General features: G+C 40.0%; 1 protein-coding gene across 1 annotated transcript in view; it reads left to right on the top strand.

Annotated features, from left to right (window-relative positions):
• Window positions 1-20,621, top strand: part of kdrl (kinase insert domain receptor like) — a 49,967-nt gene that overhangs the window by 5,182 nt on the left and 24,164 nt on the right. The window contains exons 2-17 of the mRNA XM_085135858.1: window positions 2,203-2,293; window positions 3,172-3,383; window positions 5,443-5,564; window positions 6,778-6,937; window positions 7,033-7,175; window positions 7,266-7,437; window positions 7,571-7,691; window positions 7,802-7,971; window positions 9,444-9,600; window positions 11,913-12,018; window positions 14,799-14,907; window positions 16,453-16,737; window positions 16,834-16,980; window positions 17,225-17,353; window positions 19,007-19,113; window positions 19,485-19,614. Of these exons, the coding sequence (XP_084991984.1) occupies window positions 2,203-2,293; window positions 3,172-3,383; window positions 5,443-5,564; window positions 6,778-6,937; window positions 7,033-7,175; window positions 7,266-7,437; window positions 7,571-7,691; window positions 7,802-7,971; window positions 9,444-9,600; window positions 11,913-12,018; window positions 14,799-14,907; window positions 16,453-16,737; window positions 16,834-16,980; window positions 17,225-17,353; window positions 19,007-19,113; window positions 19,485-19,614 (2,361 nt within the window). The remainder of the gene's footprint in view (window positions 1-2,202; window positions 2,294-3,171; window positions 3,384-5,442; window positions 5,565-6,777; window positions 6,938-7,032; window positions 7,176-7,265; window positions 7,438-7,570; window positions 7,692-7,801; window positions 7,972-9,443; window positions 9,601-11,912; window positions 12,019-14,798; window positions 14,908-16,452; window positions 16,738-16,833; window positions 16,981-17,224; window positions 17,354-19,006; window positions 19,114-19,484; window positions 19,615-20,621) is intronic.

The raw sequence follows: 20,621 nt of genomic DNA, 5'->3' as shown, positions 1-20,621 counted from the left end.
TTTCATTGGGGTAAAACGTCTCATTACTCATCCAAGTCTTCAGTCTCTGCCCTGATTTAGACTTTTGCGGTGAACCTTTGCGGTGAGCCTTTGACACAACCGACGCAAGTGGCCAATGTTGCTGGCATTTATGCTTGCGGAGGTGCATATGTGTTCATTATTATGTGGTTGTGTCCTGCCTTTTTATATGCATGCCAGTTGATAGAAACAAAATGTTGACTCTTTGTTGTGGTCATTTTTAGGAGGTGGCAAGCATATTTGTCCCCCAGGTTTTTCCACTTCTTTGGAAATTCCCTCAGAATCTTTCCAATAGGTTTAGCAATCTCCTTCCAGGAATTTTCAGAGATTTTAAGTCCTCATCTTAAGCCAATTCTCTCACTGATCTTTTTTTTTTTAATAACTGGAAAGGCACAGGAGGACTTAACGGTAATGATCCGACCAATCACAATATTTGTAGCCTGCATTGACTCAATGTGCAGTTACATTTCTTGGCAGGTTATGCATAACAACAGTGCAGTATATGCAGTATAGTTGCATAATGAGCGAAACTGGCACCATTGCCTAACAATAGCCCAGAAGCTCAGTTTCGTTATTGTTCATTGTCATGACCTCTGAACAATGGACATGAGCACTTTTCACAGAAAGTTGCACTATAAGCATTATAAGTCTGTGAAAGATGGCAGCGGTTGTTCTTCTGTCCTGGATGACCTCTGACAAATGTCCAGGTGCAATAATTGCATTTACTCAGGGAATTCCCTGACTACAGTGGGGATAGTACTTCCTCTGTGCTGCAGATTCCTGACAGTCATGAACTTGTCGCATAGTGGTGCTAATTTTGGACATTTTGAAACGGGAAGAAACCTATTGTCAGCTGAGACTGAAGAAGTCAGTTGATTTCTCCCACTGAAAACGCTGGATCTAGATGAACTGAGTCAACTTTATGGGATTTTCTTACCTGAATTCATGAGCATGTGTCAAGGCAGTAATAAGTATGGCTGAAAAAACATAATACATAGTGGGTTTGTTTATATTTGTTTTATTTGTCTTTGATTGATTACATTGCGATTGATGGTATTCTTGTTTCTTGTTATGTATCAAGGCATAAAAAATGCAAAGTAGAATGCACTTAAATTTGTCTGGCAGCTATAAATAAAAGCCATACAATTATGAACTGCAGCTTATGTGGTTGTTTATTGAGGCCAGGGCTCTTGATTTGTGTTCATATGCAGCCAAAAGTGTGTGGTTTTACGACATGAAAGAGTGCAAGCCACAACCCTTCCCCTCTGCTTAACCTTGGACAATAAAACAATGATGTTATAACATTTTGTGAGGAAGTGAATATTGAGTCCCCCTGCCAACACTGGCAGCGTCAGCTCATTCTTGCCACGACAGCTGTTCTGAATAATACACAAATGCTAGGAGAACGTGTGCGAGTGATTGTTTTTCTGTATTTCTGTCTGTAAATGCAGGTTTCCAGGTGTGTGGGTAATACATAAAATAGGCCATTATCGCCCCTTAAGCCAGTATATGCATCAAACACATAAACCAACATTATCCTTAACAACAGATCAAGGGTAAACTTAATATACTTGTTTTGTGTCCACAGTGACAGGCTGTTTAGGGATCTCAGTGAAAAGAAAGAAACAACATCTGGGACTGGGACTCTTTCTGGACAGCAGGCAGAACTACACTGTTTCCTATGTTAACTGTTGTTAGAGAGACCTCTCAACAGATTCTGCTGGCTCCACACGAGATATGTCCACCTCTGAATCAAACATCTCCACCCTCTTGATATTATAAGCACAGCATTCAGAGTAAAAAGTCACCAGTAAATGAACAAAAAAAAGTATTTGGTTCCTGCTAAATCAGACTGAGTTGACCTTTTTGGCATCGAGGCACAGCTGCTCCATGTATCATCCTCCCTTTATTCTATCTTTGATCACCTAGGACCCCGATCCATTCAACAACCTGCTCTCCAGCTCCCAAAAGTCCCCACAGTGTGCTCTCAGTGGACAATCACTTACACAAGAGGCAGGAGTAGAACTGGACAAAGTGAACCCACGCGCACAGCACTAAATCACATTACACAGCAGTTGTGCCATGGGGACTTCCCGCTGTGCTTTTCATTTTGTTTAGCATAACAATGATGAAAACATACTATTGAAGAGTTGGTGTAAATGTCTGTGTGTGTGTGTTTTGCAGGACATTTGGAGAGCGCAAACTCGCTTAGGATTCATCCCTCCGGCAATCCAATCGTTCTTCATAAAGGCAATTTGTTAAACCTCACCTGCAGGTATGCAGTTGAAAGCACCTACTTTTGTTGGTTTCGCTTAAAATGTAATCAAACATTTATGATGGTGGTGTATAACTCTTCTTAACCACTTTGCATTACAATACAACTTCATTTACTTTACCTTTGCTCTTCTAATTGCTGGACTTCAGACTCTGCGCTCATTATATGGCAGAAATTTTAAGGGAGAATTAGCAGGACGTCCCTGGTTCTGTGGACTCTTACTAGCTACAAAGAAGCTGGGACAGTCCCTAACCGGAACCAGCAATGGTGGTCCACGTTTATCAGTCTTCTTCCACTTCCTTTATGGAATTTAGAACCCAAGTGCATTCACATTTCTTAAGAATTTAGGGTATTGCATGATTTTTTAGGCCTCCAAAGAATGCTTAGGAACTCATGTTTGTTTAATGTAATGCTTCCTTACAAGGCCACATTGTAAGAAGCCTGATGCGTAGAGCACTGTCTTGTTTTTTGGATGTGGATGAGAACTAGAGGTTCTGCTTGACCCAAAATTCTGCAGGCAAAGGGAAAGGAATGTGAGAAATGCTAGATGTTCCTCTGGGATCTCTTTAATGAGCATTTTAAACTGAATTCTGCGTGGAAAGAATGTGTTAGTTAAGCACATCGTTGAAGAGAAACATGTTCCCATGTGAAAGTTCAAACTTTTGGATGACTCAAGATGAACTTGAAATAAACTTAAAATGGAAATGAAGCCCAAAAGTCCCCAGGGATAAGATACTAAATTTAGTAGCTTTTGTGGTTACTGCCAGATGTGACACCTTCTCTAAAAATAGAATTAATGGTTTGCTTTTTCTAATACCATTTGCCTCGCCCAAGATCTAATCTCATTTAACATTCTCTCTCATTTTCAATAATGTCAGAGGTCACGGTGTCTTCAGCTGGACACTCGCCAAGCGGTCGATCTCATCGCAGGGAGTGAAGGTGGAGAAGTGTGATTCAAGACCTCACCGTCAGTCTCACTGCAGCAGACTGATAGTCACACACCTGATTGCCAGTGACACTGGGACTTACACCTGTAAATACACCAAGGATGGTTCAGACCAAATCAAATCCACCTATGTGTATGTAAAAGGTGAGAGCTAGAAACCGTTTTGGATGTATAATGCTCAAATTATGAGGTTCATAATTTAAGAAATTACCCAATGTTAGAAAAACGGAACTGAAAATAGTTCTTACATTTTGAACCAAATGTTTTTTTTCATTCAGAAATTTAAAAAAAGTGGTTAAAAAAAGATTTCAAAGGATGATTTTTATCTCCTGATGGCAGCTGCAGGATTTAATATTGAACTGATCTCACAGACGGTGATATTGACAGTATTGAAATGACAAAGAACAGTGTGGTATTTGCAAGACATAAGAGTGAGTTAGGCAGCAGGATGTAAAGGACCATGGTGTTCAGGGTGTGCCCTACCTTTTTCACTATGTCAGCTCCAAAAGGCTTTATTTTTTTAATGACATGGGAAGAATGTGCAAAAAAGAAAGCAAGCAAGACCTGCTTACTAAAATCTGTAGTTCCAGTTCAACTGGAATCCTGACTGAGGTGCCACAGGTCTCCATCTGAGAGAAAAAAAAAAGAGAAAGGAAGTGGTTTCTGTGGTGCCGTGGTCTCTCCTGGAGGTGAGAGGATAAGCTAATTGCTCGGGAAACCCTGGTCATTGACCATTTCCTGCTTCAGCTACTGTTTTCCTTGTAACAACGCTTCCCTAAACCTCACATGGCACTACATACACTTATATGACTGGATATTGTACTGGGCAGCAGAGAGTAAATTCCAATATCAGCCAATGTGACCAAAGTGGTTTTATATTTTGAAAAATGTTGGTATAAAGTTGCTTAATATTGGTCTACAACTATTATAAATTTAAAGCTAGCTTTAATTCTTCTTGTGTTTTTTAAATGACGTCCACAGTTTACCTTCTGTGTCCTATTTCAAAAATCCTCGGCTGTTTATTAATTTTTGTAACTTTTTCACACCACTAATGTTCGACCTTCCTTCAATCACAGACTATTTGTGTAGCCACAGCGTTCCCACAGACTGACTGCCCTTATATGGCCAGAATTAACTAATCTGAGATTTGATCTCTTTTCTGGATCTCTGTTGAATACCCTGACACGCTCTTTTTCACTTGGTAAACCTTCTTTTCTTAGTGGGTCAAAGGTTCTGGAGCCTGTCTGAGCAGACGTAAGGGGTGGGGTACACCCTGGTTATGTTGCAAGTGAATCGCAGTGACAGAGAGCCAGAGACTGTGGGAGAAAACACATGCACTTCTAAAACAAAATATGCACAAACCACACTGGAGGATCACAGCCAGCTGGCAGCTATGAACCCATTATCCTCCTGCTGTGATGCAACAATGCTAACCACTGCACTTTTACATTAAGTTGGCTTATTTTACCAGAATAGGAATAATTTTACTAGAAAACATGGTTTCCCCGAAAAACAACTTGTGATGGGCCACATTTCATTAGAAATGGTGTTTCTGCCTGACTTGTGTTTGCCTGTATCACTCCTGTTCTAGCTGACCTGCATTGGCTACCCATAAAATACCGCATCCAATTTAAAATACTGCTGCTTACGTTTCAAATTACCAACAACACAGCACCAAGCTACCTTAAGGAACTCCTTAAATCGTATGTTCCTGCCAGAGCATTAAGATCATCTACTCAGTTACTCTTGGTGCAGCCTAGATCTCGGCTGAAGTCTAGAGGTGACCGGGCGTTTGCACTGGCTGCACCAGAGTTGTGGAATAACCTTCCGATTGTGATCCGGGCGTCTGATTCCATCCAATCTTTTAAATCACGGTTAAAAACCTATTTGTTTAATCTTGCCTTTCCTGCTTGTTAATGCTCGCACCTGACTTTTAGACATATTCTATTTTTTCTTATACATATTTTTATGGCTTGTGCTTTTATTATGTTTTTATTTTGATATGCATTTTATATTACCCCTGTGAATTAGTGGCATTGACCTGTGAGGATATTTGATACTTTGCTAAGGCCTTACAATATTCGTGTTACTTCTCTGTCTCTTATGTTAGCACTTTGGCATACCGCTGGTTTTTAAATGTGCTCTATAAATAAAGATTATTGTTGTTGTTGTTGTGTTTAAGATGTTGAATTCTTTTTTTCAGATCCTGACCAGCCATTTGTGGAGCCTGTTAAATATGATGTTCTTGGCATCTACAGGCGTGAGACCAGCCTTGTTGTCCCGTGTCGGACATCCTCACCTGATATTGACGTCACACTGACAGGGGTAGGGTCTTAAGCACCATCATGCTTTTATAAATGCCTTCATAGTACTGCATATTATAGTAATACACAGTATTCTATAGACACTGCTTAACATGAACGTCCAGGAAACTCACACAGCACGTCTCCTGAGAGCAAGATTACTATTAATTCCACAGCAGGGTATCCTTACCTGTTTTGAAAAAAATGTCCTTCCACTCCATGCGTAGGGCATCACAGTGGTTCTCACACCCTCTGTGTGTTAAATCACTCTAGCACACAGAAGCAGACCGGGGACAGTGGCTTAGCTATGGGAAGCTCAGGGGCGGCAAAGCGAGTCATCCTGTCTGCTTCCTCTAAGAGCAGGAAGGTGTTCCAAGAGTGCTTTTCTCAGAATAGATCATCAGGCTAAATTTAGTCTCTCTGCTCTTACAAACATCAGGAAACAGCAGAAAAGTTGTGTCCAGTCTTAGAAAACAACAGGTAACAGCAGAAGACTGTTTGATCTTAGTAGGCAGCGGTTGAGTACTCCCTTGTTTTCCAATGCACTTATCTATACAACTTAAGACCCTGTTAGTACTTGATGAAGTGCCTTTGTGGCCTTTTTGTGCCTTTTTGTGACGTTTTGTTTCATTGTTTGCGATTAATATATGACTATGTGTCACAGTGCCAACTGTGCATAATCACTTCTGACTCTAATGCCACAGATAGTACTGGTGTGACCTTCCTGTTATTAATAAATGCATGACACTCCTCCTTCCTCTTCACCTTCCTTCCTTCCTTCTCTTCCATTGCATCCAATCCCAGTCCTTCTTCTGGCATGAGAACAAACAGCAGCAGGCAAGGACATCCTTTCCAAATGTTATTTCCCTAATTGCATAAATTAATGCAGCAGTCACATTCACAGTGCTTGTTACTGGGAATACTGGTTAAGACGGCAGGATACATGACTGACAGTTCAATGCACTGTTAACACTGCTTAATGTCATATCTGATTGCACTGGACATTTACGTTCTTCTACATTCATCTCCGTCTGGTAATGTCTAGAAAAGTTCAGGGCTGTCATGCATGTGTTAGAAAACAGCTTAACAGATGTGTCCCCAGCTGAGCCCGGTGGCGCATGAGTTACGTGTTAAATGAAGTCATGCAGCTTCCTCTTCAGTCAGTCTGGCTCAGTGACCTATAGTTGGCATCACAAGTGTCATCAAATGTATTCGTTTTGCCTTTTTCATTACAGGCGCCAAGTTTAACTGAGAAGATTACAAAGGAAATGGTGTGGGATCCAATGGTTGGGTTCAGGATCCCCTACGGTGCCAACGATTCATACAACATACTGACGTGTCATGCCAAAGTCAACGGTCAAGTGTTCAAGTCAGAATACCTTCCTATTAGACTGAGTGAGTCTGTTGTTTTCCTGGTGACATAATTGTTTTTAACTGTCTGATTGTTTAAGGTTTCATAACATTTCATTATGTTTGTTCCAATTTTACAGCTGATGACCTTAAAAATGTGAGGATTACTCCAGATAACAACCGTGTTAAAATCTTGGCTGGAGACACCCTCATCCTCAACTGTAGTGGGGAGACCACCTATAATGGAAGAATCAACTTCACCTGGCATTTTCCAAAGGACAAAGTAAGTTAATGGTTTATCATTGACTTTACAATATTATGGAACAGCCTGCATAAGTAGCACTGGCATTTATGGTGCTTTCTTTGTCTTCAGGAAAAACGGCATAGTATAATCAAGTCCCTATTCAGACCTTCTAAGAACCTTATAATGAGTAACACTTTAGTGTTGCCAAACATTACCATGGAGGATAAGGGAACCTATCATTGCAAAGCTGAGCTGAATCCCAAAGTAAATGATACTGCCACGGCAAAAGTTGTTGTCTACGGTGAGAATGCTTTTAATGCTTTATTATTACAAGTGTAATTAAAAGAATTTTAGCCTGTAAATTATCATAATATCGGGGCGATCCTGTAAAGTAATAATGATAACCTTATTTAATCTATACTCTTTGGTTGCAGAGCATCCATTTCTTAACATTTCCTCTAAGAATGGACAGCATATAACAGTCACTGAAGGTGTAAGGAAGATTGTGTTTGAACCCAGGGTCATCGCTTTGCCACCACCAGACATGATAGCATGGTAGGCAGTGGTTTCGAGCCACTATAAATAAACCTTTTGTTATGAGTGTTGGGCACCTCTATTATTGCATATGCACAATAAACAAACTTTTATGTGCCTCTAATATTCAGGTACAAGGATGGGGTTCCTATCCAGAAGAATTCCACTTGCTACAAGATGTCTGATTTTAGCTTGGCCATCACTGATGTGCAGGAGAAGAATTCTGGCGTGTTCACCATAAGCCTGGGCAACAGAGCGAAGGGGCTGTACAGGAATCTCAGCTACGTTCTGGAAGTCACAGGTAAGCCATTACCACAAACCTGATAGTCTTCACTGATCCTGAAATGAAGCAGCGCCTTGGATGTGGACCGAGGCTGCCCCCGGCACGTCTGCTGCTGCTGCTCTCAGTCTAGATCACTGGACGGCAGGTAGCAGCTCTAGTGTGAGAGGAATTTGGGAGCTTGTTGATTCCAGGGCTGGATTGACGTAGCAGGAGCAGCTGTTGTTGATTATTGGGGCTCTTTGAAAGGGGCTTGGCGAAGTGTGTAAAAGGCCCGAGTTCTATTCTGCACACGGACTCTAGCTGCCCCAGACCCCTCCAATCTTTACACCCTGTGTGCATACAGTACGGCTCATATAACCAGCATGTTCTATACGTTATGCATTTAGCTGGAGAAAAATCAGCTTGCAATTCATTGTTATGACAACTCTTTTAATATACTGATAAGTGTCAACACTAGGATATAAATATTTTAGCATGTTGAGTAGATACATGAATGGATTTTGCTTGCTATAAAGAACAAAAAGGAGACTGTATATCCCTGACTTCACACTTAGCATGTGGAGGGAACAGCTATTTTTACTGCATTCTTTAAACATTTTTGAGGAATCCCAGTAGTGTGCCAAAAAGTGTAAAAATCAGGCCCCTCTAGCCTTTTATAAACTTTATTTATGATCCTTGACCGGCCCACTTCACAAGACTTTTATTTATTGGAATGAATTTTTTTTTTACAAACACAACAAAGTGGAGAGAAAATCCTGGCACCAGTTAGAGAACTATTTTAAATCTTGTTCATATGTTGTTTACAGTCGTCAGAGTGCTCTGGATTATTACGTGATGTGCAGGCGTGCATGAGCTGGGGCACTGAATGCAACACAACTATTTCTGTTGTCCAAAATGCAGACAGTGCTGAGATAAGTACATCTCCCGAGGTGGGAGAAGCATTTTTGTCTGTTGTTCATTGCAGCACAAACGGTTGACTCAGTGACCCAGGCATGGACTGCGGTGAGATTGTTCTTTGACCTAGAGCCCTGGGCTAGGCAGGCATCCCCCCACTCTTCTCGGCCCGCCTTTCATAGCTGCACATCAAGACTGTCTTTCTTTTTGAGACATTTTGAGATTCCACAGCAGGCGGGGCCGGTACGGTCGATTCTTTTAGCTAACCCAGTGGGACAGAGAGTGGGGTGTGGACAGCCAGGGTGAACATAAGGTGCAAAACTAAGCTGAATGAATACGATTCAGGAAAAATAATGAAAGGAGAAATTCCTGATCCTATCATGGTGAATGCTGCTTCCCTAAAAAATATCTTGAATTCTTTTTTTATTTGCTCATAATTGATTTAAAAAAAATGTGTAATGTGGGAGTGGGAGCTTTTTTTTGGCTTCTTAAAGGAGGCAAGCATGACCTCTGGTCTAACATGTTGTCTTTCTCTTCCAATTTCTCTCCATGTTTGTGCGTGTATGTGGTTACCGTGTACTTGTGTGTGTATGTAGTGAAGCCAAGTATTTCAGAGGCGGAGCTTGCTACTGTGGACGTGCAACCTTACATGTCGGGCAAACAGCATCATCTAACCTGCACTGCTTTCGGCCTGCCGTTACCAACCATCACTTGGCACTGGCAACCATTTCACTCAGAACCGAAGTTTAAAAAGTGAGTCACCCTCATGTTATGCTCTAAGCATTGAAATGTTTACCCTAGTCGTTCTGCTGTCACGGTCTGTCACGGTTCAGCAATACCATAAGAAATTCAAAGCATTTCAACAGTGTAAGTAACTAATTTCAAGCACAAATTTACATTACAAATGCTTTATATACAGGCCACTTAACCCAAGTTTAGGCTCAAAAACAATTCCATGCTTTGAATTGTTTGAATTGAATTGTGAAGTTACCAAATCATGAGCTCTATCTGTATACCAGATTCAGTTTTAGTTTTCCAGAAAGTTACCGCCTGATGTTTCTCTCTGCATAAAAAACTGTCACATTTTTTCAGCCTGAATAACTGTTGCGATAATGCAATTGAGTCCACCTGCTGTGGATATAATCTCCATGTTTTGGAAACCATGCACAGGGTGTCTATGGAATCATACAAAGTCTTAAAAGGTTCACAATTAATGATTAATTATATAATTTTTAGACATTTATGTTTTTGGAAATTTTAAGGACAAAATTCCTATTCCCATATCTGTTAAGCTGTTTCAAACTTGGGACAATGGGATACCAACATCAGTTATATCATTTTCTGGTCACATTAATAAACATATGACTAAATACTTTCTTGTTCATTCTGAACATCTGAAAGAAGATATTTCGCCTTTTTCTATCTCTCTTTTGTATGTTTAGTCTAAAATCTGTTTTTAAGTTGGTATTAAAAAGTCTTTTTTTTTCTTTTTTTTTTTTTTTTTGCCTGTCCCGTTTGGCTCTTTTGCCATCAGAATTATTGTCTAAAGGCGAAGAAAGATGCCCAACGGATTTACTGTACCAAATTGACCATCCCAGCTTTGCCGTAATGGTCCATTTGATTCACCTTTTATTGTTTATTTTATTTTCACTTGCTGAATACGGGACAGACTTGACTGGGGGAAAGAAAGAGGGAAAGAAAAACAGCTATTAAGCTGTTAAAAAGTCTTTAACTAGTTTGTACCTTTAACTCCACAATACTGAATCAAAATCACCAACAGCAACACGCAGTGAAGAGATACCTTCGCAGGATTCAGAGCCACCAGTCCAACCCGGAGATCCCTCTATAAAGCAGACCTACTTTGATTCAATTGACTCTGTCCCAGAACGTGACCCATTAATCAAAGGAACAAAGCCGCGGAGAGCTGCCCTCTCATTAGTGGTCAGCGGTTCTGTAGGCTGAGAGGGAGACACGGGGGAGTTCAATCTCAGATTCCCCGAGTTATTGCAGTGCTGAAGAGAACTGAGAGAGCTGTATATGTGTGACTGTGCATGGATACCAGCCTGGCGGTGAACCCATACGCAAAATGAACATTTGAACAGTCACTCAGATCGTGGTTTGGAGGGCCTGTGAACTGTAAGATCAGGAAAACAATGGGCCATTAGCTGCGTGTTATCAGTCTCCACATCCAGTGGCAAAGAAAACAATGCAGACTGAAAGCGACTAATTATGTTACATACTAGATCGTGTTAAACCACCAGTTTCCTATTGGTTTCTTCACTAAATTATCGCATAAAACCAGCTGCCGCTTACCAGATTCGTGATAAAATATTGCAGAGCTTTAGTAAGGTCAAAGCAACTCTTTCTGCTGGGCCAAAGATAATCAGGGCTGGCACCAGGAACTGTGGCTGGGCTGTGGTAGGCGGCTAATGAGACAGAGGAACAGCTATAGCCTGGTGGGAAGCCAATTGTGCAAAATGTTTGTTTTATAGTGCTCTGAGCCTGCAGAGTAGCTGTCACTGTAAATCCAACTTGCATCCCTTAATCTTTTGGGAGCAAAGGAAATGTCACTTTTGGGGCAGGTTTGAATTTGAGAGAAGCTTTTTAAGAAGGCAGAAATATAGGGTTGTCTTTATCACCAGGTTGAGAAGTTATCAGCTGTCCTTTGCTGACCACCAAGGTCTCAGGATCTGCCTTATCTCCTCTGGCCAGAACGTGGAGGGGTGTTCCTGTATGAGGTGACGCACAGCACAACCCTTCCTGTTGCTGCTGCTGTTTCCTTCAGTGCCTCTCCACTCATCAAACTAATTGTTCACCACCAGCGGGGCCTAAATCAAGGCTTTCTCTGGGTTTAAGAAGTAGGACACCCCATGCTAGAGAGTTCAGAGAACCCTCAGGAGAGGGCCTTCACAATGAGATAGCAGGGTATACATTATTATCGTGTGATCTGGACAGGGTGTGTTTTGATATTACACGAAAGTTCTCAAATACAATAACATAAAAGACTGTTACATTGTTTGTTGTTCAGAATGGTTGATTTTTATTGCATTTTCTCCTTCCTGTAGTGATTTGGAGCCAGTCTTTGTCAGAGTGGATGAAAGGAAAAATGATTCCTACAACTGGATTAAAAACATAAACACGAATTCTCAACTAGTTAAAGGAAAAAACAAGGTATGTAGATTAAAGTTATATGTAGTATATGTTTTTAAACAATGGATGCACTTTATAATGTGCATTTCCCCATGAATTGAGTCTAATAAATAGTAGGGATGGGGGAAAAAATTGATACTGTGTAGTATCGTGATATTTTGTTTGCTAATAATGTATCGATACAGGGACAGCAGAAATTGATATTTTGTTACAAAAAACGTTTTTGTGGACTGGAACATGCTCTGACTTCAGCTCCTTTTTCTGAGCAAGAATCCTGACATTCCTTCACTGTCCAAATGTGTTTAACTTTTTTTGGCAGCAATAAACATGACAGTTTACTTATTTTAATTTAAGACATGTTTTATTTTAATTAAGTTTAAAACTTTTTTATTTAATGTAAAATTATATTTTGTTTTAATTTACTTTCAAATTCTTCAGTTGCTGAAGGGGCTGCATAGTTTTCATAAACTGCATAGTTCAGAATAGCTATAATTGTACCAGATGGTTGCGTTCAGTTAAGTTGGACTAGACTGTAATACAAACCGTTCAGTTTGTCAACAATAAAACTGAAATGAGAGAAAGACTGAGTGTGAGACTTTGATATTAGATAAAATGAATATTGATAAAGTTTACCTTTATGTACAGAATCTGAATATCGCAAAATATTTTAAAAAATTGCAATAATATCGTATCGTGCATTAAGTATTGTGATAATATCGTATCGTGGGATGTATGGTGATTCCCACCTCTAATAAATAGCTGTCGCCAGTATAAAGAACTGGAAGAGAGATGGTATGGAGAAAAGTGCGATAAGAGATGGGATTTGTTCCTGGAATTAAGCTACCTGGGAATTAGGGACAAATAACTTGGTTTTATTACACATTTAATGAGCCGCATCTGAAAAGAAAGGTTCTATATTTACAAGAAAAAAAAAAAAAAAAAGATGCTTTACCTACACTGGCTTTCCTTTTGTACAAAAGCTTTTGCTCTTTGAGGCCCACAGTTTGGAAATGGTGCAACCACAACTGACAGACATAGTTCATTTCCCATTACTAAAGTGAAATACACCCCAGGTTTTCACAGTCTTTGTAATAGATGTAAGCACATGAAACAGCTACACTATGAAGGCAGGCTTAGGTTTAGCTTTAAGGCAGACCTATTAATTTAGAGAGATTTTATTTCCTAAAAAATCAACGCTTAAGGCATCAATAGTTAGATAGTTAGAAGATAAGAATCCCTTAGTTTTTCTTAAAAGACATCAAAGACGTATTGCCATGCAAACCCCAAACATCCCACACAGACTTTGGTTCAAATCTCCCGTGGAAGCTTAATGCTAAAATTGTTCATGCCTAACCTAACTGAGAACAGGCCTTCGCTGCCATGCCCCTTGTCTGTATAGGATTTGGTTCAAGAAATCCATTACAGCTGTTTTAGGGCAGGAGAAAGCATCGTTGACCTTTCTGAATCCATTCTTTGTTTTGAGCTGAATTTGTAGTCCATAAATTGCTGCTGCGCTCATTAATTGTGAAATACATAACAGGATAATTGCATGTATGTAAACGGATGTCGATGCCATGTAAATGCGAATGACTAAGTGACTGTTTACCATTACTAACTGTGAAATACATGACAACAAGAACCATCCAGTCATTTGCACACCACGTAACTGTAAATTTGGCCTTCTTTACAGGTCATCGATTTTTATACGTGTCTGACATAGATATAGAGGCACCTCTTATTTACAAGTACCCGTGGCCAGTCGCCGGTGCTTTATGAGGGTCAGGGCTAAGGTTCAATGATAACAAGCAGCAGTTTCAACGAAGAGGGATTTGGTGGAAGTAAATTCCTCTCTGTCACCTCATATAAATCGCTTTGGCCCGTGAATGAGAACATAGTCATGACTGGGCCTCCTCAGAAAGCCCAGCAAAAAAGGAGAGTCATAATATAAGGAAACACTAAGGGAAGACTCGGGCACAGAGGTCATAGTGTGTTTGGTCAGGTCACGTCTTCGGGACAGGCACAATCGTCTCAGTGACTGCTTTCAATCTCATGTTACATAATGGTAAGTAATAGGTGTAACATAATATCATAAGGTCACTCAGTGTTTTGACAAATGTTCTATCAGCATTGGACGTTATGATGCTTAATTTTGATGCCTGTATGTTTGTAAAGTGAACGGTTTAAGTAAAGGGACGCTGATGTGGTTTCGTAGCTGCAGCTGGGTCTCTCACGGCCAACACAATAGTTCCTACCAGCCCTGGAAGTTTAGGCCAGCATACCCCAGCCCAGACAATGCACCCACATCATTCACTCTCTTTGATGTAGCCGACTGACCCCAAAAACAGATGTCCCCATGAACACTAAACAGAACCCCATGCAGTCTGGCCCTCGCCCAAGTGTCTCACTTATTATTTTGTCTATTTAAGCCATTAAAATATTGTGCTAACCTTAAAATCGAGCATGGCATTGGAGGTGCTCTCCAGGAAATGGACATGGAGGCCCAGCTCTAGATCTATAGCACCAGTATGAAGGAGACTCTTTGGCCTTTATAACTCCAGCTGTATCCTTTCATTAATGTCAAGCACTGCAGACTATAAAGCACACCAGGCTGCGTCTAGACCTCCCACTTGTTTATTAAGAGCGACTCGGTGCTCTGATGGTGATTGAAACCTCTAGAATCGATCACACTGACAGCAGAGAGTGAATTATGATATCAAGCATTTGTTTCTCTTATTATTATATTTATTATGTTTTATCTGCTTTTAAGAATTAATCACAATCGCTTTATTGATTCCAATCAGACTGTGAGTACCCTGGTGATCGGAGATGCGCGTGTTTCAGGACGATTTTACTGTAAGGCTGAGAACGACATTGGCAGCGCCTACATTACAGTGCCTTTCTATGTTGATGGTAAGTAGGTCACCAGAATACAACAAGTAAAATGTAATAAAAAAAAACCCAAAACATTATAATCACACAGCTGCATGCAGAAACACATTAGTTCAATTACAAAGCACACTATACCATGAGCTCTATGCTTTACAAATGATCTGTGTGCACATTGCACGCTGTAATGAACTGCAAGAACAGGAAAGGAATCCACAGATTGCATTGTGCAATAAAGAAACCAGAGGGGGGGCATTAATTGAAAACATCTTCCACTGTAGTTGAACAGCTTCGGGGCGGAAGAGAGGCAAACAAGTCCTGAGCCATATGGAGTGCTGTAATGGCATGCATTTAAAAACATCATTGAATAACCGCATTCCTGCTCCTGCACCAGCAGGTCATTGCTCTTTCTTCATGATCCTGTGTGCGCAATAAGGATTTACTTTTTATGTGCATGTGAGACGTTCCAAATGTTCCCAAAATGAAAATCAACGGAGACAGTTATGTAATAACAGTGGGGATGAGGTGTCACCGTGCACAAGCAGAGCTCACTTTGCAATAAAGTGCATCACCTTTCCTAAAACGTTGCATGAATCACACGTCCTGAAGGGTGGAGGACTTCTTTTGGAGTGGATGCCAAGTAGCAAAAAATTATTCTCCCAGGGTGGGAGAATTCCCAAGAGGAATCCCACTCTCTTTCAAAGGTGAGGAAGGCGGAGAGTGATGGAATGCTGCTAAAAAAAGAGGACAGGATTGTAAAAACAGCTGTCTTCTCTTACGGAACAGAGAATGCTTTCCAGCAAACTGAATAAACAAGCGCATTCTGTATCCCCTGGGGCACATAGTCAGCCTCGCTCGAGTTGGATCACTGCAGAAGCACCATCAGCAGTGTTGTCTACTGGACAACATGCTTCTAATTAATAGTGATGAAACAGGAAATAACAGGGAATTTGACATTCTGGGTCTTCTGATAAGTACCTTTGTGTCAAAACTGTTGTCCTAATTAGTTTCTCTGGCAAGTTGGATAATTGCACGCATGTAAGGCAAGGCAAGGCAAGTTTATTTGTATAGCACAATTCAACAACAAGGTGATTCAAAGTGCTTTACAGAGACATTAGAAACAAAAACAAATAAAAAGCATGATTTAAAATTGATTAAAACAAGCAAACAAACTAACTAACTAATTAACAAACAAACAAAACAGTATATAAAATCAAAACAGATAAAATCAGAACAGTAGATAAAATCAGTAGTTAAAATGTAAGTTTTGAAATTTAAGCTTAAGTGCGGATTTGGTGCTTTATTCAAATGCAGCTGAGAACAGGTGAGTCTTCAACCTGGATTTAAATAAACTGAGTGTTTCAGCTGATCTGAGGCTTTCTGGGAGTTTGTTCCAGATATAAGGAGCATAAAAGCTGAATGCAGCTTCTCCGTGTCTGGTTCTGACTCTGGGAACTGATAAAAGACCGGATCCAGATGACCTGAGGGATCTGGAATGTAAACGGATGTAGATGCCATGTAAATGAAAATGACTAAATAGGTTGTTTGCCATGTTCCTTGTCACACTAGATCAACCTGAGAAAATAAGCACTGGACCTCAGAAAGCGATTGAAGGGAACAACGTCAACCTGACCTGTCGGGCAACCCGTTATCTCTACACAGATCTACAGTGGTTGGATTCCAGGAATCAAACAGTCACTTCCAACGTGTCTAGCCTCCAGTTTAGTCGCTACTCCATTTTCCTTTCTCTCTATTTGCACAATGTGTCTCAAAACAGCACTGCAGGTTACAAGTGCCGAGCCTACAAGCTCAACAAGAAGGCTGAACTCAAGGAGGCTGTGCTTATTTTGGATGGTAAGTTAGAGCTATATATGAGAACCTGATTCCACTTTTCCTCTACGAAACAGTGACGGCACCAATAATCCAAACTTTATTTTTATTTTCTTACAGCCAGGAGAAGACCGTGGCTGAATCAAAATCTGACCAGCCAAGATGTGAACAATACCAGCACCCTGAGGCTGGTTTGTAACGCTTCAGCAGTTCCTCCTCCAAAAATCACGTGGCTGAAAAATGGTGTTCCACTAGAAGAAAATCCAGGTACCACTGAGAAAAGTATCTCATATGTTATGGCTTTCATGAAGAATTTTTTTATTGTTGTTTTTACAGTTTTTGTGACCGGGTTGACATATTAGAAGAAGATTAATTAAGTGCAGTCTATTGACAAATTAAATTGTGTAGTCATTAAACTTGCCTTTGCACTGCCACGAGTTTTCAAAAAACACCCAAAGTTAAAATTCTGCACTTCTTTTCGGCTGTTTAACTAATAGTTTGTGCGTTTCAGGTATCACTCTGGGCGAGGACGGTACCCTGATCATTGAGAGGGTCAAGAAAGATGATGAGGGTCTGTACGAGTGTATAGCCAGCAACACTGAGGGTGTCCTGAAAACAAGCGCTGTGGTTACTGTGTTTGGTGAGTCAGTCATGGAATATTAACAAATAAACATAAAGAAATTTCCAAACAATCTAACCTGCTATGCTTACAGCACTGGATTGTCAGCATAAAATGAAACTTGCAGATCAAAATAAGAGCATTACTCATCAGGGGAGTCAAGCATTTTCTGCATGCCCTGTCAAAACATCTCTGAGACCCTCTTGGCCTCTTGTTTTCTTGTCATCACTACAAATAGCTCTGGTCAGACTTTAGTGAGAGAATTCTCCCCTGACAGAAAATCTGTGGCTGCGAGGAATGCCGAATGAATTCCTTCTTGAGTTTTATGATCATAGCTTTGGCTTGGAGCCATCATGTAGAGGACACAACCCTTGTAAAGTGTTAAGAGGGCCACTAATGAGTTGAAAATGATTGACTGCTACAACCACCAAAGCACTGGAAACACGTAGTAGATAATTGGAGTAGAAGGTCATTAGAAAATGTAAAAAGTGGGCCATCATGCAAGTCATTCCATCCATGTCTGTATACATATATATATATTAGGGATGCACCGACACTGGTATTGGGTATCGGGGCCGATACTGTAAAATGTGTGTGTACTCATACTCGTAAAAGTTAACCGATACCATGAACCGATACTAAATTATTTCATTAATCAGAGGGTGGCTTGTCATTTCTGTTGTAGTTGTTTAGATTGGCCACTAGGGGGCCAATTATTATTTTATTTATTATTTATTTTATAATTTTTTATATTTTATTATTTATTTAATAATAATTATTTTGTTTGTTTGTCTACAATATGGACACTCTGCAATAATTTAAAAGTTTCTTTTATTCTCAAACCTAATTTGTATTTATTTTATTTCAAACAGAAGTGTTTATTTATTATTCTGAAAGCTCGAGACAGTGCCAATAGTTCAGTGATATTTTGTAAAATTACAATGTGGAGACTCTGCAATAATTTAACAGAAGTGCTTATTTTTCACTTGAAATTTTTTTGTGGTCATTTTTATTAAGATTTTATTTTTTATCGGCAGGGAATAAAATAAAACCTGTCTTCCACTTCATTGTATTTGTGTGTGTGTGTGTGCGGTTTTTGTACTCTGTATCGGCAAGTACTCAGATCCAAGTATCGGTATCGTATCGGTTTGAAAAAATTGGTGTCGTTGCATCCCTAATATATATATATATAAATATAAATATTTCAGCTACAAGCTACATGCGTGTCCTGCTATGACTGTTTAGTCAAGAATGGCTTGAAATAAGAGCCGGAAAGATCTTGTGTAGATTTGAGAGACGTGAGTCTGTAGTGTGGACACGGATGGTTAGAAAAGCCGTGTTTAGATGAAAACACTACAGGAAAAAAAGTGTGGTATGCATTCTCCAAGCAAACCACAAATGCTAAGCGTGTTTCCACTTCCTTTTTATATACAATCCCTGAAAGAGAAGTTGGGAAGAAACAAATAAACATGAGTGAAAGAGGTTGAGATGATATAAAGGTTTTAGTCAAAAGCCGTATTCTTTATTTGGTAATTTGTTACAGATTGTTTTCCTTTTGGTCATAAATCACCAGACCCTGCCAATATAATATGATGCATGAGAGATCACAAGAAGGCCACAGGTTCACTTTTGCAAAAGAGTTCTGGTATTTGACAACAATTCTTCTCTTTCCAGGTGATGAGGCGAAGCCAAATGTTGAGGTCATAATTTTGGTGTGTACGGGAGCTGCAGCAACGTTCCTCTGGATCATGCTTATTCTTTTCATTCGCAAGCTAAGGAAGGTAAAGGACTACATTATGCTTTTTCTTACAAGCAGAGTGAATCACTCCACAAAATCAGGGGAGTGGCATTGCACTTGTGGTATTTTACGCTTCCTCCTTTGTGTTCTTGAAAGCAGCTATTTTGGAAATGACTGACTTATGTGTGCTGTAAATGCTTTTTAAGTGAATTATCCTTTTAGCTGGTATTGAAGTTTTTCTTTGTCATGATCGTTGGGAAATAGTAACCTTTTAGCTTAGATAAAAGAAATAATTAGAACATATTGTACTTGACTAAAGAAAAAAGACTAGAGGAAGAATTTGTATTATTTACTACTTATTTGCCACTTAAAATAACCTAAAACATAACGGTAATGATAACATTAATTTTTCAGCAACCAGCACATTATAAGATGGGTCCATCGATCATCATTGATCCCGATGAGTATCCCCTCGAGGAGCAGAATGATTTGCTTCAGTACGACGGCAGCAAGTGGGAGTTTCCTCGTGATCGCCTACAGCTAGGTGAGCAATGCTTAGTGTCATCAGTGTTTTGAAAGAAGTTTCATTATTAAATATGCACCATCTGGACACTTCATTAGGTATAACTTGCTAGTGCTAGGTTGGACCCCTTTCCTCTCCGTACATGCCTTAATTCTTTGGTTCATATTGACATTTTGGCATCACGCAGTTGCTGCAGATTTGTCGGATGCTCTAGTGGCACTGTTGTTATCAGCTCTGTGGGCCTGAGATCTGGTGACGGTGGTCTGACTATTCCCATCTGATCTCCGACATCAACAAGGCATTTTCTCCCAGAGAACTGCTGCTCACTGGATATTTTCTATTTGTCAGACTATTCTCCATAAACCCTAGAGATAAAATCCCAGTAAATCAACAGTTTCTGAAATATCCATCTGAGACCAACAACCACGCCACATTCAGAATGGCTTAAATCCCCTTTCTCCCTCATTCTGTTGCAGAGTTATGAACTTCAGCCGGTCCTCTTGACCATGTCTTGAGTTGCTGCCAGGTGATTGACTGATTAGATACTTGTATTAACAAGTAATTAAATTTGTACCTAACAAAGAGTCCAGTAAGTGTAGATACAGCAGATCATAATAAAGCAGCAGATTTACACATAGCCCGTCACCTCAGGATTTTTGAATATGTTGTTTTGCTTTCTGGAGGTTTTATGTATGCAGGTTTGGGGCCAAACTGGAAATCTTCCGCAGTCTACTCATCAAAATGACATTTAAACAAAGACAGAGCATCAGTATTAAGTCTCAGTTAAACATCGCTGTTTGTTTAACGTCTTTCCTTTAAGATTTTAGATTGAATTTTAATGATGACAAAAATGTATATAAAGGTTATTAGTTAGTATTAAATCATAGACAGAGCTACATAAGGTAGAATGAATAGGTGTAACCCCTCTCTGCAGCTGGTATGTAGGGTTATCAGTGAACTTGGCTATCATCCGGTCTCAAGTGAACCACAAATCCTCACAGAAAAACTGTCTGGTGATCCGAGCTTCA

The sequence above is a fragment of the Neolamprologus multifasciatus genome, chromosome 2 (genome assembly GCF_963576455.1).
Source record: "Neolamprologus multifasciatus chromosome 2, fNeoMul1.2, whole genome shotgun sequence".
Classification (NCBI taxonomy): Eukaryota; Metazoa; Chordata; class Actinopteri; order Cichliformes; family Cichlidae; genus Neolamprologus; species Neolamprologus multifasciatus.
Note: the sequence above shows the minus strand (reverse complement) of the source record. Positions and strands in the feature narration are given on the sequence as shown.